The sequence below is a fragment of the Petromyzon marinus genome, chromosome 2 (genome assembly GCF_048934315.1).
Source record: "Petromyzon marinus isolate PM22_M1 ecotype Great Lakes invasive population chromosome 2, UKy_Petmar_22M1.pri1.0, whole genome shotgun sequence".
Taxonomy (NCBI): Eukaryota; Metazoa; Chordata; class Hyperoartia; order Petromyzontiformes; family Petromyzontidae; genus Petromyzon; species Petromyzon marinus.
Window position 1 is genome coordinate 9357232 of NC_133668.1, and position 20912 is coordinate 9378143.

Here is a 20912-nt window from a genome sequence, read left to right on the forward strand (position 1 = left end):
TGCAAAAAACAATTTTCACTCGTACTTGTCTGCGGAAAGTCTCGCTTTATTACTCTTTGGTTCTATTCGGTAAAGTCACGTAGGTAAAAAATAAAAATGAAAATAAAAAATAAAAATTAAAAATCACGACGTTTCGGCCATGACACAAGTGGCCTTCATCAGGTGAAGGGACCAAACTGTCCAGAGGACAGCGTTGGAGTGAAGAAAGCCAAGCGCAGTTTCGCCTCCTTTTAAGCTGTGAAGGGGTAAACAGAAAACGCCTTGACAAAGGAAATTAGCATAAAACGTACTACTGAGAAAGCTTGGAATTAGCATAGGATGATAATACACCACCTTGAAAGTTTGGAATGCCACTACTTGAATAAATATACTGTACCATTGAAAATTAGTTTAATGTTTGGTTCGATTTAGAACATCTTTCCAATGGTTGCTTAATTTGAAACCATCTTTTCGGTTGAAATTGTGTCTGTGTTTGTAAATCTGAATTGCCTCGTGAACAAATCTCTGATAAAAACCCGTGGGTTTGCAAAGAACCTTGGTATTGTAGAAAATTATATCGTGATCACCCACAGCGTTGTAACAGTGATCAGCTACGGCAGAAGAATTCGTTCTGCCGTGTTTCAAATCTGATTTGTGCTCGCGAATTCGGTCAGAGACATGTCGTTTCATCTCCCCGATATAGCAGTCACCACAGATGCAGGTCAATTTGTAAACCCCGGGGTACTGTAAGTCAGGAATGACATCCTTCACGGAAGGGATCAGGTCACGGATTTTGTGTACTGTATTGAACTGGACCAGGATCTTGTGTTTGTTTAGAATTTTGGAGATCTTTTTTAGTAACGCCTGCTATATTTGGTAGTGTGATGGTTTTGATCGGAGTATCAAGTGGTTGTTTCTGTATGGAGGGAGAAAGAGCTTGGCGGATGGTACGGTCAGAGTATCCATTCCTTTTGAGGGCCAGATGTACATGTTTTAATTCACTGGTCAGGTGGTGTTGGTCCGAAATGCAATGAGCCCTGTGGTATAACGTTTTGATGAGAGAATTATTTTGCGTTGGGTGGTGGCGGGAATCAGGTTTCAAGTAGGAATCTGTGTGGGTGGGTTTCCTGTAGACAGAATGTCCCAATGAGCCATCAGGTCTCCTCTCAAACAGAACATACAAGAATGGCAGCTTGCCATCTTTCTCCACTTCCATGGTGCATTTGATGGCGGGGTGTCTGGAATTAATGTGGTCTAGGAAAAGGTTAAAAGCTGGGAGGCCATGTGGCCAAATGACGAAAGTGTCGTCTACATATCTCTTCCACAGGGATGGTCTGAGGGTGGAAGTCTGGATGGCGTCTGATTCAAAATTTTCCATGAAAATATTGGCTATTACTGGTGACAAGGGGGATCCCATGGGGTTACCCTCATTTTGTTTGTAGAAGGTGCCATTCCAAGTAAAGTAGGTATTGGTGAGGCAGTGCCTAACCAGCGCAGGTGTATCGGGGTCTAGTCCATGTTGGACCAAATTTTCAATTATTTCAATGGTATCAAGTACTGGGACCTTGGTGAACAGAGAGACCACATCGAAGCTGACAAGGATATCGTCAGGGGACAGTACAAAGTCTTTGACCATAGAGACCAATTGGACTGAGTTAAGTACTGCTGAGGCGGTCTTGCCCGTGAAAGGCAGCAAGGTATCTGACAGAAAACGGGCTAGTCTATAGGTAGGGGAGTTTATCGTGGATACGATGGGTCGTAGTGGGGTGCCTTCTTTATGAATCTTGGGAAGACCATAGAATCTAGGGGGTCTTGCAGCAGAAGGTTTTAGGGAGGGACGTTTAGTTGGTTCGATTAGGGAGGTCAAACTTGTGATGATCTTGTTGGTTTTTATCGCTAGGCTATTAGTAGGGTCATTTTTTAATTTTTATCTATTCTCAGAAAGGAATGGCACTGCTGGGGTTACGGTCAGAGTGACACGGGAAGGTTCACGACCTTGGCACTCTGCACCCGATGTCAAAGCAACCTCCCTGGAATGTGTTGACATTTTAAAATATAATTTCACAGCAGTCATATATGTAGTAGCAGTCCACCAAAGTGGATAGAGTTAATGCATGAATTATTGTAGTCGGGTATTTGTCTGTGCAATTAGACATCCGCCATCCATGATTATAAATTAATGCAAAGCTCCCTGTGTTTCACATCGACTTGGATTTGTTTCTCTGAGAAGCAAATCAATGTTTAATCTGAAAATCTAATTTCGGATTAACACAGGTCAATCTACATCACAGGTTGAAATGAAATGACGACCACATGCTGTGTTCAGTAGGACCTGTTAATTGTTGTGAAAGAGCAGCTGTTGATAACCGAAGCTTTGAGACATTCAAAGCGAGTGTGTGTGCTATTAGCATGGTTGGGACCAGGGCAATGAGGGCTGGCGTAAGAGACGGCACCCATCTGTGCTCGCCTACTCAAGTCACAATGAAGTTCCCCATTGGATAGGCTCCACTTGGCCCATTACTCTTCAACTTGGTTTCCAAGGAAACGGAAAATGTGCAGTTTTGTTTGAAAGCTGTCACCTTGGAAACAAAGGGTGCTGGAAAAGGAAGACATTTCACGCTGCCAAATGTGATGCGCAAGTAGGCACAGTTATGCTGTATCGAGCACTGGTGGTGTCAGTATGGTTGTCATTACTGTGGTGGACCTCAGAAGATGAGGAACCTGTCTGCACTGGCTCTGTCAAGGATTTTTTTAGACTCATAACAATTTTCCGTAACAGCCTTCATAAACGTGTGGGGCAAGTGCCGTTACCTATTAAGGCCTGCACATAAGGGGATGGCATGGCCTACACAACACCCTTTGTCTCCCCAGCGCTGATGTTTACACACCCGCAACAGGTTTACTTTTTAAGGCTGAGTCAACCTATGGGAGGCCCAGCGCAAATGTTGATACCACTCACTGGCTGGGAATCAAGTGTAGTTCTCGGTATACATAGTCGAGTGCACTGACATGCACGCATTACAGTGTGATTAGTATTATGATAATTACTGTGGTATATTTGGCCAGTTATAAATAACTTCAGTTTGTGCGCCAGTTTGTATCGCTGTCATACCTGGCATTTACTCTACATTGACCCTGAGTGTAATGACGTGTGTCTGCATAATTCTATACGTAATATTCTTTGGCTACTTAATATGACAAGACACACTCAGCATTCTGTATCTTATTAATTTATTTTGACTACTTAATATGACGAGTCACACTCTATTAGATGCATTCGATAACATACACCTGGTGGAACACAGGATAACATAGGATGGAGGGGTGACACTTGCCCGTAGCAAATCATTAATGCACACTCGCCCACACTGCCGATGCAAGCGGCAGGCTGTCGATTTTTAAACACTTTCACCACGCGACGATTTCTACGTGATTTTCCCCTCTCCTAAGACGGCATCCAGCGGTATGATTAGCTTTGGAAAATGTTCCGTTAAAGGAAAGTTAAAAAATCGGCAGTCTAACGCCTAATTCGGCAGTGTTGCCAAGTCTGCTATTGTGCACGAACTACAACCGAGGCTGACGCCAATGTGCCTCGCATGAAGAGGAGGAGGAGGTTTTCTGCTACGAACCAGCACTGATTCGCTCCCCCGAAAACCCACATTGCCATTATATTTCTCCTTCCCTATTGTCATGTGGTGTGTATGCGTGCACCCAGTGGTGGCCCCTGCAGTGAGAACCGAGGGCCTGTTAATTGATTTCAAACCCAATTAATGTCCTCATTATGAGTGCTTGTTAGTGATGATGTTTCTTCCTGCCATATGTTTCTGCCTGAGACAGCAAGCAGCCTGGCATTTAACAAAAATGCGCTCCCTCCATTAAAGCGGATAGGGGCCCCGCTGGGTTCCACTACCGATGGAAACCCCTAGCAAATGAGATGGGGTTTTTTTGGTGCGGAGAATGCCTGGAAGCATCCCGATGTGTGAAATTGAAGATGGTAGAAATGCTGCCTATTCCCACTGCTCTGCAATTTGATTGTATGCCGTACAGTAAACCCGAATGCAAAATCTGCCATTCTAGGACTGCTGAGGGAATTTAATGGAAAAATGTGGCACATTAAACTTTTATGCGTTGAATACATTCAATGTTTATGGTGAAAATTAAATAGAATTGCATTTTATGACTTAATATATTTAAATATATTTAAAAGTACGGGGTGGAGCGGTGGCGAAGTGGTTAGCGTGTTGTACTGTGAACCCGGAGGCCTGAGTTTGATTTCCAGTCATTGTTTACAAGACGTGACTTTACCGAAAGAACCAAGAGTATTGTTTACAAGAGTGGGACATTTGATCTGAACTGGTCCTAGGTAGCCATTTCAACAACTTGCACTGACCAGTTTGGTGAAGTATGATCAAGCAACCCCCATCCTGCTGTGGATTTCTGTTAAAATACAGTGAGGGAAAAAAAGTATTTGATCCCCTGCTGATTTTGTACGTTTGCCCACTGACAAAGAAATGATCAGTCTATCATTTTAATGGTAGGTTTATTTGAACAGTGAGAGACAGAATAACAACAACAAAATCCAGAAAAACGCATGTCAAAAATGTTATAAATTCATTTACATTTTAATGAGGGATATAAGTATTTGACCCCCTCTCAATCAGAAAGATTTCTGGTTCCCAGGTGTCTTTTATACAGGTAACGAGCTGAGATTAGGAGCACACTCTTAAAGGGAGTGCTCCTAATCTCAGCTTGTTACCTGTATAAAATACACCTGTCCACAGAAGCAATCAATCAATCACATTCCAAACTCTCCACCATGGCCAAGACCACAGAGCTCTCCAAGGATGTCAGAGACAAGATTGTAGACCTACACAAGGCTGGAATGGGCTACACGACCATTGCCAAGCAGCTTGGTGAGAAGGTGACAACAGTTGGTGCGATTATTCGCAAATGGAAGAAACACAAAAGAACTGTCAATCTCCCTCGGCCTGGGGCTCCATGCAAGATTTCACCTCGCTGAGTTGCAATGATCATGAGAACGGTGAGGAATCAGCCCAGAACTACACGGGAGGATCTTGTCAATGATCTCAAGGCAGCTGGGACCATAGTCACCAAAAAAACAATTGGTAACACACTACGCCGTGAAGGACTGAAATCCTGCAGCGCCCGCAAGGTCCCCCTGCTCAAGAAAGCACATATACATGCCCGTCTGAAGTTTGCCAATGAACAACTGAATGATTCAGAGGACATCTGGGTGAAAGTGTTGTGGTCAGATGAGACCAAAATGGAGCTCTTTGGCATCAACTCAACTCGCCGTGTTTGGAGGAGGAGGAGGAATGCTGCCTATGACCCCAAGAACACCATCCCCACCGTCAAACATGGAGGTGGAAACATTATGCTTTGGGGGTGTTTTTCTGCTAAGGGGACAGGACAACTTCACCGCATCAAAGGGACGATGGACGGGGCCATGTACCGTCAAATCTTGGGTGAGAACCTCCTTCCCTCAGCCAGGGCATTGAAAATGGGTCGTGGATGGGTATTCCAGCATGACAATGACCCAAAACACACGGCCAAGGCAACAAAGGAGTGGCTCAAGAATAAGCACATTAAGGTCCTGGAGTGGCCTAGCCAGTTTCCAGACCTTAATCCCATAGAAAATCTGTGGAGGGAGCTGAAGGTTCGAGTTGCCAAACGTCAGCCTCGAAACCTTAATGACTTGAAGAAGATCTGCAAAGAGGAGTGGGACAAAATCCCTCCTGAGATGTGTGCAAACCTGGTGGCCAACTACAAGAAACGTCTGACCTCTGTGATTGCCAACAAGGGTTTTGCCACCAAGTACTGCGTCATGTTTTGCAGAGGGGTCAAATACTTATTTCCCTCATTAAAATGCAAATCAATTTATAACATTTTCGACATGCGTTTTTCTGGATTTTTGTTGTTATTCTGTCTCTCACTGTTCAAATAAACCTACCATTAATATTATAGACTGATCATTTCATTGTCAGTGGGCAAACGTAAAAAATCAGCAGGGGATCAAATCCTTTTTTCCCTCACTGTATGTCAATATTATTTTCAATTATTGCATTGTTTTGGGTCTCATGATCGCTTGAAATTAGGGTGGCATGGTCTCAAACTTTTACTGAAATATCAACTTTGTGAATTTGACAGTTTTACCGCATCACCTTTTTCACCATTCACCGCTCAGCACCCACCTCACCTCACCCATCCCGCCCCCCCCCTCCCCCCACCAGGAGTGCAGAGGAAGCCGGAGGGCTGGGTGGGGCTAGGATGCTGCGAGTTGGCCATCGCTAACGAGTGCAGGCGAGCCTGCCGCCAGGTAAGAAGGGATCCCACGATACACATCGACATCATCATTACGTCGTGATCATTCATTATTCATACCACGTCCCCTCAGCGCAGCTCGATCGCCAAACATGCAGGAGGCCAAATATACCAATCAAATCCTGATTATTGCCAGTAACGCCGGCATTTTGCCTTAACCTGGTAAAATAAATAAAAAGTTTCATATTTGATAATAAGCTAATGGGCACTACGGTGGCAAGATGTTAACTACCTCGCCTGGTATACAGGAGATTGTGAGTTCGATCCCCACACAATTTAGAAACATGTGCTTAGGGTATTTGGCTGCTATAAATTTCCACTTGATAAGCCACTTTGTGGAGCTATCATTTGTACCCAGGTCGCTTCTGAAAAAGAGCTGTATAGCTGGTAAAATAAAAAAAAATAGTTGAAAAGTTTAACCTGCATGAATTGTAAAGTATCAGATTCTTTGGGTCTTTTGGCAAAGTCATGTAGATAGGTTCAAAGAAAATAACAAAAAACTACGACGAATCGATCGCAACACAAGCGTTCGTCATCAGGAAGAGGGGGTTAGCTTCTAAAGGCAAATTGTTTATAAAGTTTTGAAATGGGAGTAGCCCAAATGTCAGCAGCCAATGTTAATGTAAGTGGTGGGCAGCGACCACGACGGTGGTTGGTTTTCCACCAATCAAAGGGCTGCCAAGTAAAAATTAGCATGTTAATGTGCGATCGTTGAGCTGCCTCCACGGCCAGCACCCTGAGGTGGCGATGTTAATGTGAGTGATTAGCATGTTAATGGACGACCGCAGAGCAATATTAACATAGTCAAATTCAGGCCAGAAAACCATACATTTCAAACAACACAAACGTGTGTAAAAAGTTTGGAGCTTCTGTGCATACATGTAATTATGCAATAAACATATATACACAGATGTTGTGTTCTTGAAAACAATTATATTGGTAACTAGCGGGAAGTACCCGGCGTTGCCCGGGCGAAAAAGACAGACAGACACATCAACTTACACACACAACAACAACAACCGCCATTCGCCACTAAGTGGCGGTGACGTCACCACGACGCTTGTGCCAGGCTATGTGCACCGTGAGGCCACATGAAGTGTCGAACGCCCGCTGGCAGGAGGTCACTGGGCAGACCCAGGTGCCACGGGTCGACTGACTGAGATGACTGGCTGATGCACCACCTGTGCCCCCTACTGTGCCAACCTCCTGTGCTTTAGCCACCCGGCGCTCCGCTCGTTGTTCTGAGCGTCGCTCCTCCGCCCTCCGTTGTTGTTGGAGGGCGACTGCCTCCAACTGCCCAGTAGCGTCCTTCACGAGCCTCCTCCACAGAGGCCGATCTTGACACCGCTGGTACCAGTCATCGGCAAGTCCACTCAGCTCCACGTCCTCCTGTACCACATCACTCCATCTCTTCTCTAGCCCGTGCCGCGCCCGCTTAGCCCCCTCAATCCGGCCAAACAAAAGCTGTTTCGGCATGCGGTGGCTGGGCATGCGGGCTACATGACCCAGCCATCGCAGCCTTGCCTGCCGGAGGAGCTCACCGATGGGACCCTGCCCAGATCTTTCAAGGATTTGTGAGCTCCTCACACAATCCAGTCTGGTTAAACCCAGGATGGATCGTAGGCAGGCCAGCCTAAATGTTTCTAACCGGCGAGGATGTTCCATTAGGGGGGTCCACGTTTCGCAAGCGTAGAGAAGGGAGGGAATGACCGTGGCCGAGAAGACCCGAAGCTTAGTGCGGAGCGACAGACCAGGTAGCTTCCACACAGCGTTACGCAACCGATGAAAAGATATTGCCGCTCGACTGATTCGGAGTGAGACCTCTGCTGTTAAACTGGAGCCAGTCATAAGCACACTGCCCAGGTATGGGAAACTCTCCACTCTCTCCACAACTGCCCCATCATCGATTGGGAGTTGTGGGGGTGGAGTGTCCGATGGTACAAAATACCCAGGCAGGTGCTTAGTTTTGGTGGGGCTGATGGTAAGGCCCCACCTCTTAGTGGCACGCTCCAGTCTCAGCAGCAGCGTCTCCAACTCCTCCTCTGACTGAGCAGCTATTACCAAATCATCAGCATACATAACGTGGTTGAGCAATAGGGAGCCATCCCTTGACCGCACCCGGGCATCGATTAGCCTCCCATTATATCTGTACCATATGGAGATTCCCCCGGTACAGCTATTGAAGGCTTCACGAACTACGTGGTCAAAATAGATGTTAAATAATGTGGGAGCCAGAGGACATCCCTGTCGCACCCCAAGGTGTACAGGGAATGGCTCTGACTCCCGGCCACGTAGTTTTACCCGGGCCCGCTCACCATCATGAAGGTCCTTAATGATCGTGAGCAGAGGGTCAGGTACTCCAAAAGCACGAAGAACGACCCAGAGCCCAGGCCTACTGATGGTATCATAGGCCTTGACCAGGTCAATAAAGCAGAGATGTAGGTCTTGTTGGAATTCCCTACACCTCTGCTGTAGCAGACGGACAGAAAATATGGCATCTGTGCAGGACCGCCCTTTCCTGAAACCACATTGGGGCTCCGCAAGCCTCTCCTCAGCGTGCCTGGCAAGGCGATGCTGAATAATCCTTGCCAGGACCTTTCCCGGCACACTGAGGAGTGAGATGCCCCTGTAGTTGTTACAATCTGTGCGGTCCCCCTTCTTAAAAAGGGGGACCACCAGGGCATCCTTCCAATCCTGCGGAACCCGTCCAGTGGTCCAGACTGTTGTTATGATGTCATATAGGGCAGTCTGTGCACAAACGCCACCCTCCCTCAGCATTTCGCTTGGGAGATCATCTCTGCCCGCTGCCTTTCCTGGTCTCAGACTCCGGATCGCCCTCAATACTTCCTCAGCAGATGGCACCTCAGCCAGCCACTCACAGGGGGTGACTTCTTCCAATATTTGAGGCACCGCAGCCTCAGCAGGGTCATCCTCACTTTGTGCCACGATGTTTTCCTGGCTGAGGGATTTTCCCTCCCCCAGGACCTCACGGAAATGCTCAGCAAATCTGCGAACCTGTTCCTGGGGGTCGGAGATTGGATCACTGTTTTTTCCCCTAATGATGGTAATAGGTGTGGCGCTGCAGGTTACTTTTTTGATGGAGTTAAATAGAGATTTGTGATCACGGGCCACTGAGGCAGACTCCATCTCCTCAGCAACCCGCGACCACCACCCATCCTTGCAGCGCCTCATGGCTCTCCGACCCTCCGAGCGAAGGCTGCGGTAAGCCTCCTCATTCTCTGACGTGGGATTCTGTAGCCGATGACAGTGGGCCTGTCGCTTTTTCTCAACCATCCTGAACACCTCCTCTGTCAGCCAGGGTCTCTGGGGAGGTCTGGACCGCGTACCCAAAGCAGCCATTGCAGCTGCATGAGTCACAGTCCTAAACCTCGCCCATTTACCCTCGACATCAGGAGGAGTCGGGGACGATGCCAATCCCAGCCGCAAGCGATGATGAAATTCTCGCTTGCAACTTTCATCAGATAACTGAGACCAGGCCACTTTATGTTGGAATGGGGTCCTGGGTGTACACCCACCACCGGAGTGGAAGAATGGCAGGCGCATCTTACAGATGACTAGTCGATGGTCAGAGGGCAGATCAGCTCCACGGTAGGTCCTGGTGTCAAGGACATGGGCTCGCATTCGCTGGTCCGTCACTATGTAGTCCAGCAGATGTTCTTGCTTGGACCCGGCATGCATCCATGATGTTGTGTGGATGCGCCGATGCCGGAACAGCGTGTTGGTAATTACAAGCCCATGGGCTGCACAAAAATCTAGCAGCCTCCTACCGTTGTTATTGAGCTGATCTGGCCCATGCCCTCCAATCACTCCAGACCAGGTGCCAGTATCATGACCAACTCGGGCATTGAAGTCACCCAACATGATGACTCTATCCCGAGGGGCCACTTTAGCCAGCACCTGTGACAGGAGGTCATAGAAGGCATCTGACTCATCGGCTTTGCCTGCATCCCTCCACGGATGTTCATCTTCGGTGGGGGCATAAGTAACCACGACCACCATTCCTCGCCTCCGGTTGATGGGAAGGCGAGCCCAAAGTAGCCTGGGGCTTACAGCTTCCCACACCTCACCGCCACGCTCCCACGCCCCCTTAATTATTTTGTTCAAAAGAAGACCCACACCCTGTTGTTTGGCAGTCTGCTGCCCCGAGTAGAGGACTGTCCACCCCTCATGGTGGCAGGAGCCAGAGCCGGTCCACCGGACCTCCTGTATGCCGCATAGATCCAGGCGGTACCGGTCCAGCTCCCGACAGAGGAGTGGCAGCCTCTCCTCTGCAGTGAGCGTTCGAACATTCCACGTGGCCACCCGTAGTGGCTTTTCGTTGTTTCTAGAGTAGCCCCGAGGGTAGGTATTCAATCTCCTGGCTCCGCCAATTGGGGTTTGGCCAGGAGACGTCATAGACGCCTGGCCCCCCGGGGCCTCCGGCACAAGCTTATTGGTTACACACACAGACACTGACCAACACACAACAACAATAATAACCGCCATTCGCCACTAAGTGGCGGTGACGTCACCACGATGCTTGTGCCAGGCCATGTGCACCTTGAGGCCACGTGAAGTGTCGAACGCCCGCCAGCAGGAGGTCACGGGGCAGACCCAGATGCCATGGGTCGACTGACTGAGATGACTGGCTGATTCACCACCTGTGCCCCCTACTGTGCCAACTTGCTGTGCTTTATCCACCTGGCGCTCCGCTCTTTGTTGTGAGCGGCGCTCCTCCGCCCTCCGTTGTTGTTGGAGGGCGACTGCCTAAAACTGCCCAATAGCGTCCTTCACGAGCCTCCTCCACAGAGGCCGATCTTGACGCCACTTGTACCAGTCATCGGCAAGTCCACTCAGTTCCACGTCCTCCTGTACCACATCATTCCATCTCCTCTCCAGCCCGTGCCGCGCCCGTTTAGCCCCCTCGATCCAGCCGAACAAAATCTGTTTAGGCATACGGTGGCTGGGCATGCGAGCTACATGACCCAGCCAACGCAGCCTTGCCTGCCGGAGGAGTTCATCGATGGGATTTTGCCCAGATCTTTCAAGGATTTTTGAGCGAACACACACACATAGACAGACGGACAGACAGAGAGACAAAAATGCCTTTTATAGGTCAGACAATCTACAATATCTCTGCAGCGAATGTTGATGTGAGAGGCACATTTGTGGTGTCAAATGTCAAGACAACACAGCAAACATAATATAACTTGTTCCACGTAGTATTCCACAAAACTTGTTCCACATCGTCAGTGGTAAAGTACTGAATGTCTCATCAAGGAAGGAGCAATATCACGAAATCCTGCTTTCCGTCCAAGACATACTTTATTAGCAGCAGGCCACGAAGGCGTATTACACGAGCAATGTTATACAGTACCAGTTAATATGTCCCACTGCATGCTGTCTCCTCGTGTCATGGTGTAGCACTGTCTGGACATGTCCTTTGTGTGGGACACACTTTCCACGCTCCCTAATCCGGGCTCTGGTCCAAGGTTCCTTACGCCCCTCTCCACAACCTGATACGCAGCCTGGCGCAGGTGGGACTAATCGTTTCCTTGTTATGTGAGCGACAATACTCTCTAATTATGCGCACAACCGCCCTTACCAGTGCGTGTGCCCATGTAAGATCCTGCCCCTTTGTCATCCCGTCTGGCCGGGAGGTTTTTGTATGATCTCATGCCAAAACATTCCACCTTTATACCCTTCTTCCTAATTTGTCCCTGAGAAATGTATTTGGTTGCAGGCCGTGTTATTTGATATGGTTTACTCAGCGTTAATTTGCTTCAAATGAATGGACAATGACACAAAAATCCTACATGAAAATAGTGTTAATGATGCCCACAAAAGTTCTTGCCTGCTCATTTACAGAATTAATTTCTATTGATTTTATTTTGGCTCAGTGATGTCGGATTAAGATGAGGGGTGGGTCAAGGGTGTGGGGGGGAAGAGGGCACAGTGCCAGGTTCAGGAAAGAAGAAACACACAATTTGTAGTGATTTCTCTGGGAGGTTATACATCTCAAGTGTTATACTCTGCCAATGTAAGAGGGGTGCTTGCCTTTTGAAAATTCCCAACCATTTACATCTGGTTCTGGCTTGTCTTGATAAAGAGCACCCAGACCGTAGCTTGTTGACTGAAATTCATTTGTCAGCTTCACAGAACATGATTTCAGTGATATATATTTAAATGCGGCTTTATTTTAAATACGGTTTTGTTTTATCAAGAAAACCTTAATTTGTTTTGATGTCGTAACGTACGTGTCTGCCTTCTGGTGGTGGCTGGCTGGAAACCGCACAATTGCCACGTGTCACACTGCGACACGTGCCAAGTGAACAGTGCTGCGCATGATCTGTCATGATGGTCATACGAACCGCTATATCACGCCAAAAAATAAAAAAATAAATCAAGATATTGGTATTTGTGTCATGTGTTCACTTGCTTTAAACAGTGTACAAACTTGAACCACCCAAATGGACTTGTGTACTGCTAATTATATTAATTTTAGAGCAGATTTCACAAGTCCGTTAATATAGTAATACTGTGCCTATTTTCACACTTTTTTTGTGTGAAAGTTGCATGCTTTTTGTGCCATTAGATACAGTATCTATTTGATGTTAACATTTCGGCTCCAGTGTTCAACTAGTCTCATTGAACTGCATGGACATAATCACGCATATTGCCAAAGCATATTTAGCCAATTAAACAAAAATGCAGTGACATGTGTGAATGCTCAACATTAGCACTGCTGAATTAACAAACATTTGTAGCAATGACCGTACCACATTCAAATTAAATATATCAAAGTGTGCCAAAAAATGGGGCCTCGCAATCTCACTACCACTGTAGTTCTCACTGCACCACCCCCTCCCCCAACTCTGAAAAATCTCGCTTCCCTGAAGAGTGGAACCTCTTCTAGAATCTCCCCATCCCCTGGAATGAGCAAAACATTATTTGGTTGTAGAATTGAGAGACAATGCAATGCATTTGCACTTGAAATCCACTTTGGAAGACTGACATAAGATCAGATAAGTCAGTTCTGGCAAGGTCCAAACCAGACTTATACTCTCCAGCATACTTATATCTTCCGATTGGCACGGTTGGCTATGTACGGCGCAAAAAAAGTTCAACATACATACATATTCTCGTTCCACACCTACTTATCAAACCTGCTCCTTCTGTTTCCCATACAATCACTGTCTTCCTCTCAAAACCCCCACATCATTCCATCCTCTGCCCCTGCCCTTCTCAATGAATCTACTCCCTATTGGCAACATCTCCAGTCTTATTGTTAATAATAATTTATATGCCACTGACACCCAGGCAGCTCTACATCACGGCTGACTACATGGATTCAACCTCACTGTCCTCTCGCACATTCTGCCTTGATGCAATATGGTCTTTGTTTCCTCTTAACTTCCTTCAGCTAGATGTTGCCAAAACTGAAGCACTTCTCATTGGAACAAAGTCCATTCTCGGGAAAGACTCCAATTTGAGCCTAAGCCTCTTAAATTCTGACAACATTGGTGTTATCATTGATCCTGAGTTGTCGTTTATTTTCCTCCACGTGTCAACATATCAACAGGACCTCGGACGCCCATCTGTGCAACAACTTGCACTTCTTTCATTTCATTAACCCAACTGACACTGAGAACCTTATGAATGCTTTCAACACATTATAACTCAACTCTCTTCTCTATGACCTCCCCAAATTGCTCATTTCCAAACTCAAGATTATGCATAATCCATCTGCCAGGATCTCCACCCACACCTGTGAGTGAGACCACATTTTTTTCTTACACAGCTTAAAGGTCGTGATCTAAGCGTGGCTTCTCTCACTCCAGCGCTGTCCTCCAGACAGTCTCGTCCCTTCACCTGATGAAGGCCGCTTGTGTTGTGGCCGAAACGTGGTGATTTTTTGTTATTCTATTTTCACCTACGTGACTTTACCCAATAGAACCAAAGAGTATGGATCCTAGCAGTCACGAAAGCTTTCATTCTAGAATTGAGACCACATCCCTCCAATACTTCAATCCTTCCAATGGCTTTCAAGTCAATCTTGGATCAAATTTCAGATGGCACTATCTTCAAGATACTCCAACGACTCAGCCCTGCGCACCTCTACCCCCGCTCATCTCACTTTGCTCCACTGCACACATTCTCCGCTCCAGCAGCCAAGGCCTCTGTTGAAGCCCCCAGTCAACATTCGCTCAGTGGGAGGTCGCTCACTCTACTCTGCTCCCCCAATAGTCTGGAACTCCCTTCCCCCTAACATCCATGCTGTCGACTCCCCGTTACTATTAATTCCAGGCTCTGGACCTTCCCGTTTTCCCCTCAGCCTATGATCGGCTGCCTCAATCTATATTATACCCACCGGTTTATGTTCCGTGTATTTAGACGCTGTATAATTCCAAATTGTGTTGCATTGTATTATGTCGGAAGCCTTGGTGAGTAGCTACAGATAGGGGCTCGCAGTTGCTAAACAGTGCGCCGGTACGAGGCAGCCGAGCGGCATTGATTATCTCGCGGCCCACGTGAGAGCGAGGCACATCAAGGAAGGATGTTTAAAGCTCCCTCCCGTGGTGCGGCGCACATCTCAGCGGGCCCGTATGTGCGCTTTAGACCTGGGTAGCCTGCTGAGATAAAGCCGGGACCTGGGAGGCTTTGAAGCTTCTGTGTGTGTGTGTGTGCACGTGTGTGTGTATATGTGTGTGTTTGTGAGACAGTGACACATATATAGACATACTAAGAGGGAAGAACCAGTTACGCACAAGAATGATAGAGGTAGGGAAAAAATAAAGTACAAATAGCTGGGAGAGATTAGACGAGAGATATCATTGTTTTAAATAAGAGAGGATACCAATTCAATTTTACCGAACTTATTTTGGCATGTGGCGCAATCGATGCCTCTGAATATTCTAAACAATCGTTAAACAATCCAATTACATCAGTAATTAATTGAACACTCATTAGTCCTGCCAGTGATGCTTATTATGATGCATCCTTCACTCAGGACTGTATTATTCCATGCGTGTGTCATACATTATTCATTTATCGTCATGCTCATCCACATGAATATATATGCATGTGTTTATATAAATTGTGCTGACAAAAGTGCAAATGAAAGGAGTAGAGGCTATGCTATGGACACCAGAAAATACATGACAATTCCCATCATCGTGACAAAGGTAGACAAGACTTGATTTGAAGCTTTCGTGACTGCAGGAATCCATACTCTTTGGTTCTTTCGGTAAAGTCACCTTAAGACGGTCACTTGTGTTGCGATCGAAACGTCGTAATCTATTAATTTTATATCTACGTGACTTGACCGAAAGAACCAAACAGTATGTAGACAAGACATGAATTTAATGCACCACACTCTTGAGTGTGTTTAACTGATGAATTCTTGGCGCATAATTGTGGCCAATGTGTAATTCATAATTTTCACCACCCATTGTAAAGGTGTACAGCGGATGTGCTCGTACTATCTCACTTGAGTGAAGTGCTGGTTGGAAAACACGAGATGATACCGGAAAGTAGCAGTTACGCCTCCCCACAAACGCTGTTCCATGAAATGACTCACTCGCATGGTTAGCACATTAGGACATTTAAGCGAAATGTGTTTTAAATGTTTGGACGTGTGCAGTTCGCTAGGTTCGAGTGCGGGGATTGGGTGTAAAAAGGCTGGCAGCCTCAGTCTGACGACGGACGTGTGGTTTGTTTAAAAAAATATATTGCGTAGATGAGTGTCTTTGCAACACAATATTTCCATTACCTTGGCTGTCCATGCTGATTTACATATTTGGATCATGCACACACACAGCGTGTATGCCATTTTCCGCTGGTTTCAGTTTGTCCGAAATTACACCTTCAAGGATCGCACACATTAACCAAACATGCCAATAATCTGGTCAATTGATTGTGAATACAAACCAATGTTAGCGGTGGCACACCCGGCCAATTGTGAACAAGTATTCATGATTTATCTACAATTTCACATATACGAGAAATCTACAACAAAGGTAAATTGCATTCAACAGCCATCTAAACATTCTCCCCCCCCTGGGTGTGCCTCTGAATGCAGATAAACTCTTTCAAGCAGAGCACAATTCAGGTGCAGTTCATTTGCCCTGTATAAATAAGCATAATAATATAGCGGTCAATATATTGATACTTTAGAATTTGGGGGTGGGGGAATCACATGCTTATATTCAGGGACTTATGCATTTTCTATACTTCATTTGCACACACAGACATTTGCACACTGACACGCTCACGCACAAGATAAGAATAATGCGGTTTCAAACAAGGACACGTGCACAATGGCACAATCTTACATCTGTGAATGCATGTGCTCATACATAAATGAGGCTGCCTCTTTCATTATATGGTTGGGAAAGTAATTACAGCGCAGTAATGGTGCTGGCTACCAGCCTGGGGTATTCTCACGTGAGGTGTGCGATACTGTGGCACGTTGCGGTATTGTATTGTAGAAATGTGGATTACCGTGATATGCTCCACTGAGTGATGTATTGTGGTGTTTTGTATGGCTACTTTGGAAAATTGCATTAAGCTCCACTTATTTCTGAGTCCATTATGACGCAAAACGTGTTACCCGTGGTATATTGAGAGTTTTGTTGTTGTGTTGTGCAGATGACACTATTGAATTGTGTTTGCGTACCGCGTGATTACATGTCACGTGCAGGGTGTGCTGCATTGTGCATTGTTTCGTGGTATAGTACAGACTGAACCATTTATAGAAACCCCACTGATTTCTTACGACCCCCTGAATTTCTTCTCAACAGTTGATTGAATATTGTGCAAGTGATTGCTCCATATCTTAAAGGAGAGCATTAAAATATGTAATACAGTACATGTATTGCGATTAGTGGGAGACGTTTTCGGTATTTTTTCCTGCAATGTCCCAGTTATTTGAGTGGGGTGTCTGTAAATGGATCAGCCAGTGTTTTTCTGTCTCTCGCCCACGACCCCTTTGTCTCTTGCAGGCATCAGCCAAGAGCGGCATCAGCTCGCAGTGCAGGAAAGAGTATGAGGTGTGCATACAGGCTGTGGGAACGCATGTGGGGAGGGTGTCAGCACCAGGTCTGGGGGAAGGAGGTTATTTAATTGCACTTGTGAAGGCGAGGCCCTAAGGCCCAGAGTACAAAGGGACCATCGACTAAAAAAACTAGAGGTAGACTGAGGATAATGGCAGATTTGGAAGGTGCAGCCGAAACATTTCCCTCTTGCTGCTTTCAGCCACTTCAAGCCATGGCTGAATCGTGTGCAGCTGGCCTTCTTCCCAGTAGGGATGCATGTGCACGTCACATGCATGTTCCCAATGTACAGGTCAATGTTTCCTCCCTTGTCATTGGCGCCGATGAGAGGGAGGAAATCTGCAAATTAAAATGAATGAAAACTCGTTGGCAAATGCACGTACAGATGCATACCGCATTGTCGCATTGGGAATTTAATAAACATGCACTCCAATATATGAACCTTAACGCGGGACCCTGGGGTCCCGAATATACGGAAGTAAAAATCGTAATTAGTTAATTTATTTTTGGCGACTCCGACCCACCGCGCACATAAACGCCGCGACCCACCTGGCGCGGATCATTCTGTTGTCGTGTCGTCCAAGCGCATAGAGGATGAATGCGCAGAAGGGCTGAACAAGCGAATGCACTCCATGCTCGGGTATTGGCAGGATCATAAGTATTATCCAAAGCTGCTCAAACTGCCTACAAGACTTAAGTCCTTTACTTGTGATTATGGTATGCATAATACAGTGAAACTGCTCTCTTATCTTCATTATTATTTGTGACCTACCAATGTCTGCAGCCAGGATCCATAGATGACAATCCTATTACCTGCAGATATGTAACAGATGAGATGTGTTGCGCCGTTAATTCCTCCTGTTTGATAATACTTCTCTTGTCCATATGCATCTGTCCAGATATATTTTTTTGTGGTTAAGCCATAGTCCCCATATACCGCTGGTATCAATGCAGATAAGAGGAGCGGAGACCCACTACTCTGTAGAGTAACATTGGTATAAACGCTTGTTACAATATGAACAGCGCATTGAAAACGCGTACTATTTTATGTACCGTTTACAAAGTGTGTTCACAAATCCACACTGAGAAACACGATGATTGACATCTTGTTTCCTCAGTGCACAACGAGTTGCAAAAGGCTTCAAAACTCTCAGAGTTATTCAATTAGATAACCTTTGCAGATCCGTTCCTAAAATATGCACAGTCTTGGCTTGGTAAAGCGAATACAGCTCACAGTTCTGTTTATGTAACTAGCAGGCTTCAGTAACTCATTAACGTTTGCTTGTCTTTCACTCTTGGTAACAATCTGCTCTCGTACAAACTTAATGGTACCTTCTTCTTAGACACGAACTTGTTGCCTCCTTGTTGGTGATACGTGAAGAGTGTTCTCTCTCTTGCACGGTTTTCTTCCACGTGAGTAGAAGTATACTCTTTGGTTCTATTGGGTAAAGTCACGTAGGTAAAAAATAAAATAACAAAAATAACGACGCTTCGGCCACAACACAAGCGGCCTTCATCAAGGCCGCAACGTCGTGATTTTTGTTATTTTATTTTGTACCTACGTGACTTTACCCAATAGAACCAAAGAGTATGGATCCTTGCAGTCACGAAAGCTTTAAATCTAGAAGTGAGTAGAAGTCTTTACTTGAGTAGGTTTCTTCCACGTGAGTAGCAGTCTTTTACTTGCATTTAAATAGAGGTACTGCAGGTAAGTAGTTTTCAGTTTTAAAGGCATAGTTTAACAACACTTGCCACCATCCTTCAAACCCATTGGTGAAAAAGAGCAAGGTTTTTGTTTCCATTGTAATATAATGTTTACATTATATATAATATATAATATGATGTTTACATTGTAATAGAATGTTTATGCGAGAGCCGGGAGCTTATGGGACCCCGGGGTCCCGCCGTAAGGTTCATATGACAGATAAGCACGTCTGATTTAAAGGTCACTGTTGTCGTTCGGTATTCTATGAAGTCGTTGCAGCAAATTTTATTATTCGCGCATTTAATAATGAAAATAATTACATGGGAAATTGCAAACGGATCACTAAGCTTTACAGTAGCAGCTATCCTGAATATAAACATCACACATTGCAGCTCTGAAAATGCATTGTGCAAGATAAGAGTGCATTCTTTAAGAAGAAAATACGAAATACTGTAGTATTGGATCAGTAAAAAAAGCAATACATTGCATGTCTTTTTATACGTATTTATGAAGTGCAAAATAATTTTTCCTTTGGAATCAAGGCAACCGTGAATCTCCTCGAGGCTTAGGAAACAGATATCACATTGTGGGAAGTGAACATAGGTCATCTCGTGTGTGGACTCGACCCCACCATAGAAATGTGGACCTTCCACCACAGCCTTAGGCAGACATATGTACTCTATGTAAAGCGCATGTTTGTGGCTTACTTGGACGAAATCCTGGAATGCATTTATCAGTGAAAAACCCCCCATAAAATATACATGAAGTACTGTACTCTATATGTCAACATAAATGCTGCCATTTATGTTGACATTCAGCGTAGAGCGCTGGCATTGTCTTGCCGATTCAAGATAATTGCGGTTTGTCACTCAAGTAAAAAGTTGTGGGTTGTCTTGGTGCTGTATCGCCACCTCGTGGTGAGAACTAGTGCTGAACACCATTGGAACCTCCTTTGCCAGTAGCAAAATTAGCTAATTGTTTTTTAACCCTTTTATCTGGCAACAAAACTGACACCTTTTTTTACAAGGAGTCATGTTTGCATTGACCACAATACCTGCGGTCGGAATGCAAACAAAAAACAGAACTCTGATAATGTATGCACTATCCTTGAAATTGGTCCACACCATGTGAGACGAGGCTCTAAGGAAAGCTGTCTCGGGTGTGAACCAATCAATTTCAAGGACAGTGCATACATTGTCAGAGTTATGTTTTTGTTTGCATTCCGACCGCAGGTATTGTGGTCAATGCAAACATGACTCCTTGTAAAAAAAAGGTGTCAGTTTTGTTGCCAGATAAAAGGGTAAAAAAACAATTATCTAGTGCTGAACAGTTAACTTATCAAAGTTGTGTGAGTTTGATTCATTATTGGTTTCTTTTGAATTAGATCGTGTAAAATGTTGTTGATAGAAGTGTCACGTGATGAAAAAACGTACCAAATGTATTGCTGCTTCAGCAATACCACAACATTTAAATGGCTACGACGTTTCGCTGTAGATTATGTTCAGCATTATCAGGTTGTTAACAAGAGCTCAGATCGACACACATCTTTACAAGGCCTAACCCAAAAAACCCCAATCATCAATTTAATATTGGTCGTAAAAGCCTGTGGGAGTTTATTAGTTAACCTTCTACAAAGTTATCTTTATTGAATTAGTTATTAGTTGACAGTTCATGTTTTCCATTGTTGTGTTAGAAGAGTGTACACACTTTTAAACTTCTGAGCGCCATGCCAATATTGTCACACATTTTATTCTGACAGGTCACACAATCTTGATTGAACATGCATATTCACTGTAACGAATGTTACGTTAATAATAATAAGACACCAATCA

At 45.4% G+C, this 20912-nt stretch overlaps 1 protein-coding gene across 3 annotated transcripts in view; it reads left to right on the forward strand.

The window, feature by feature from the left end:
- The window catches only part of RECK (reversion inducing cysteine rich protein with kazal motifs), a 121560-nt gene that overhangs the window by 62293 nt on the left and 38355 nt on the right, over positions 1-20912 (forward strand). For all 3 annotated transcript variants that reach the window (XM_032964382.2, XM_032964391.2, XM_076069481.1), the window contains 2 exons: positions 6231-6316; positions 17325-17372. In XM_032964382.2, coding sequence (XP_032820273.1) covers positions 6231-6316; positions 17325-17372 — 134 coding nt within the window. The remainder of the gene's footprint in view (positions 1-6230; positions 6317-17324; positions 17373-20912) is intronic.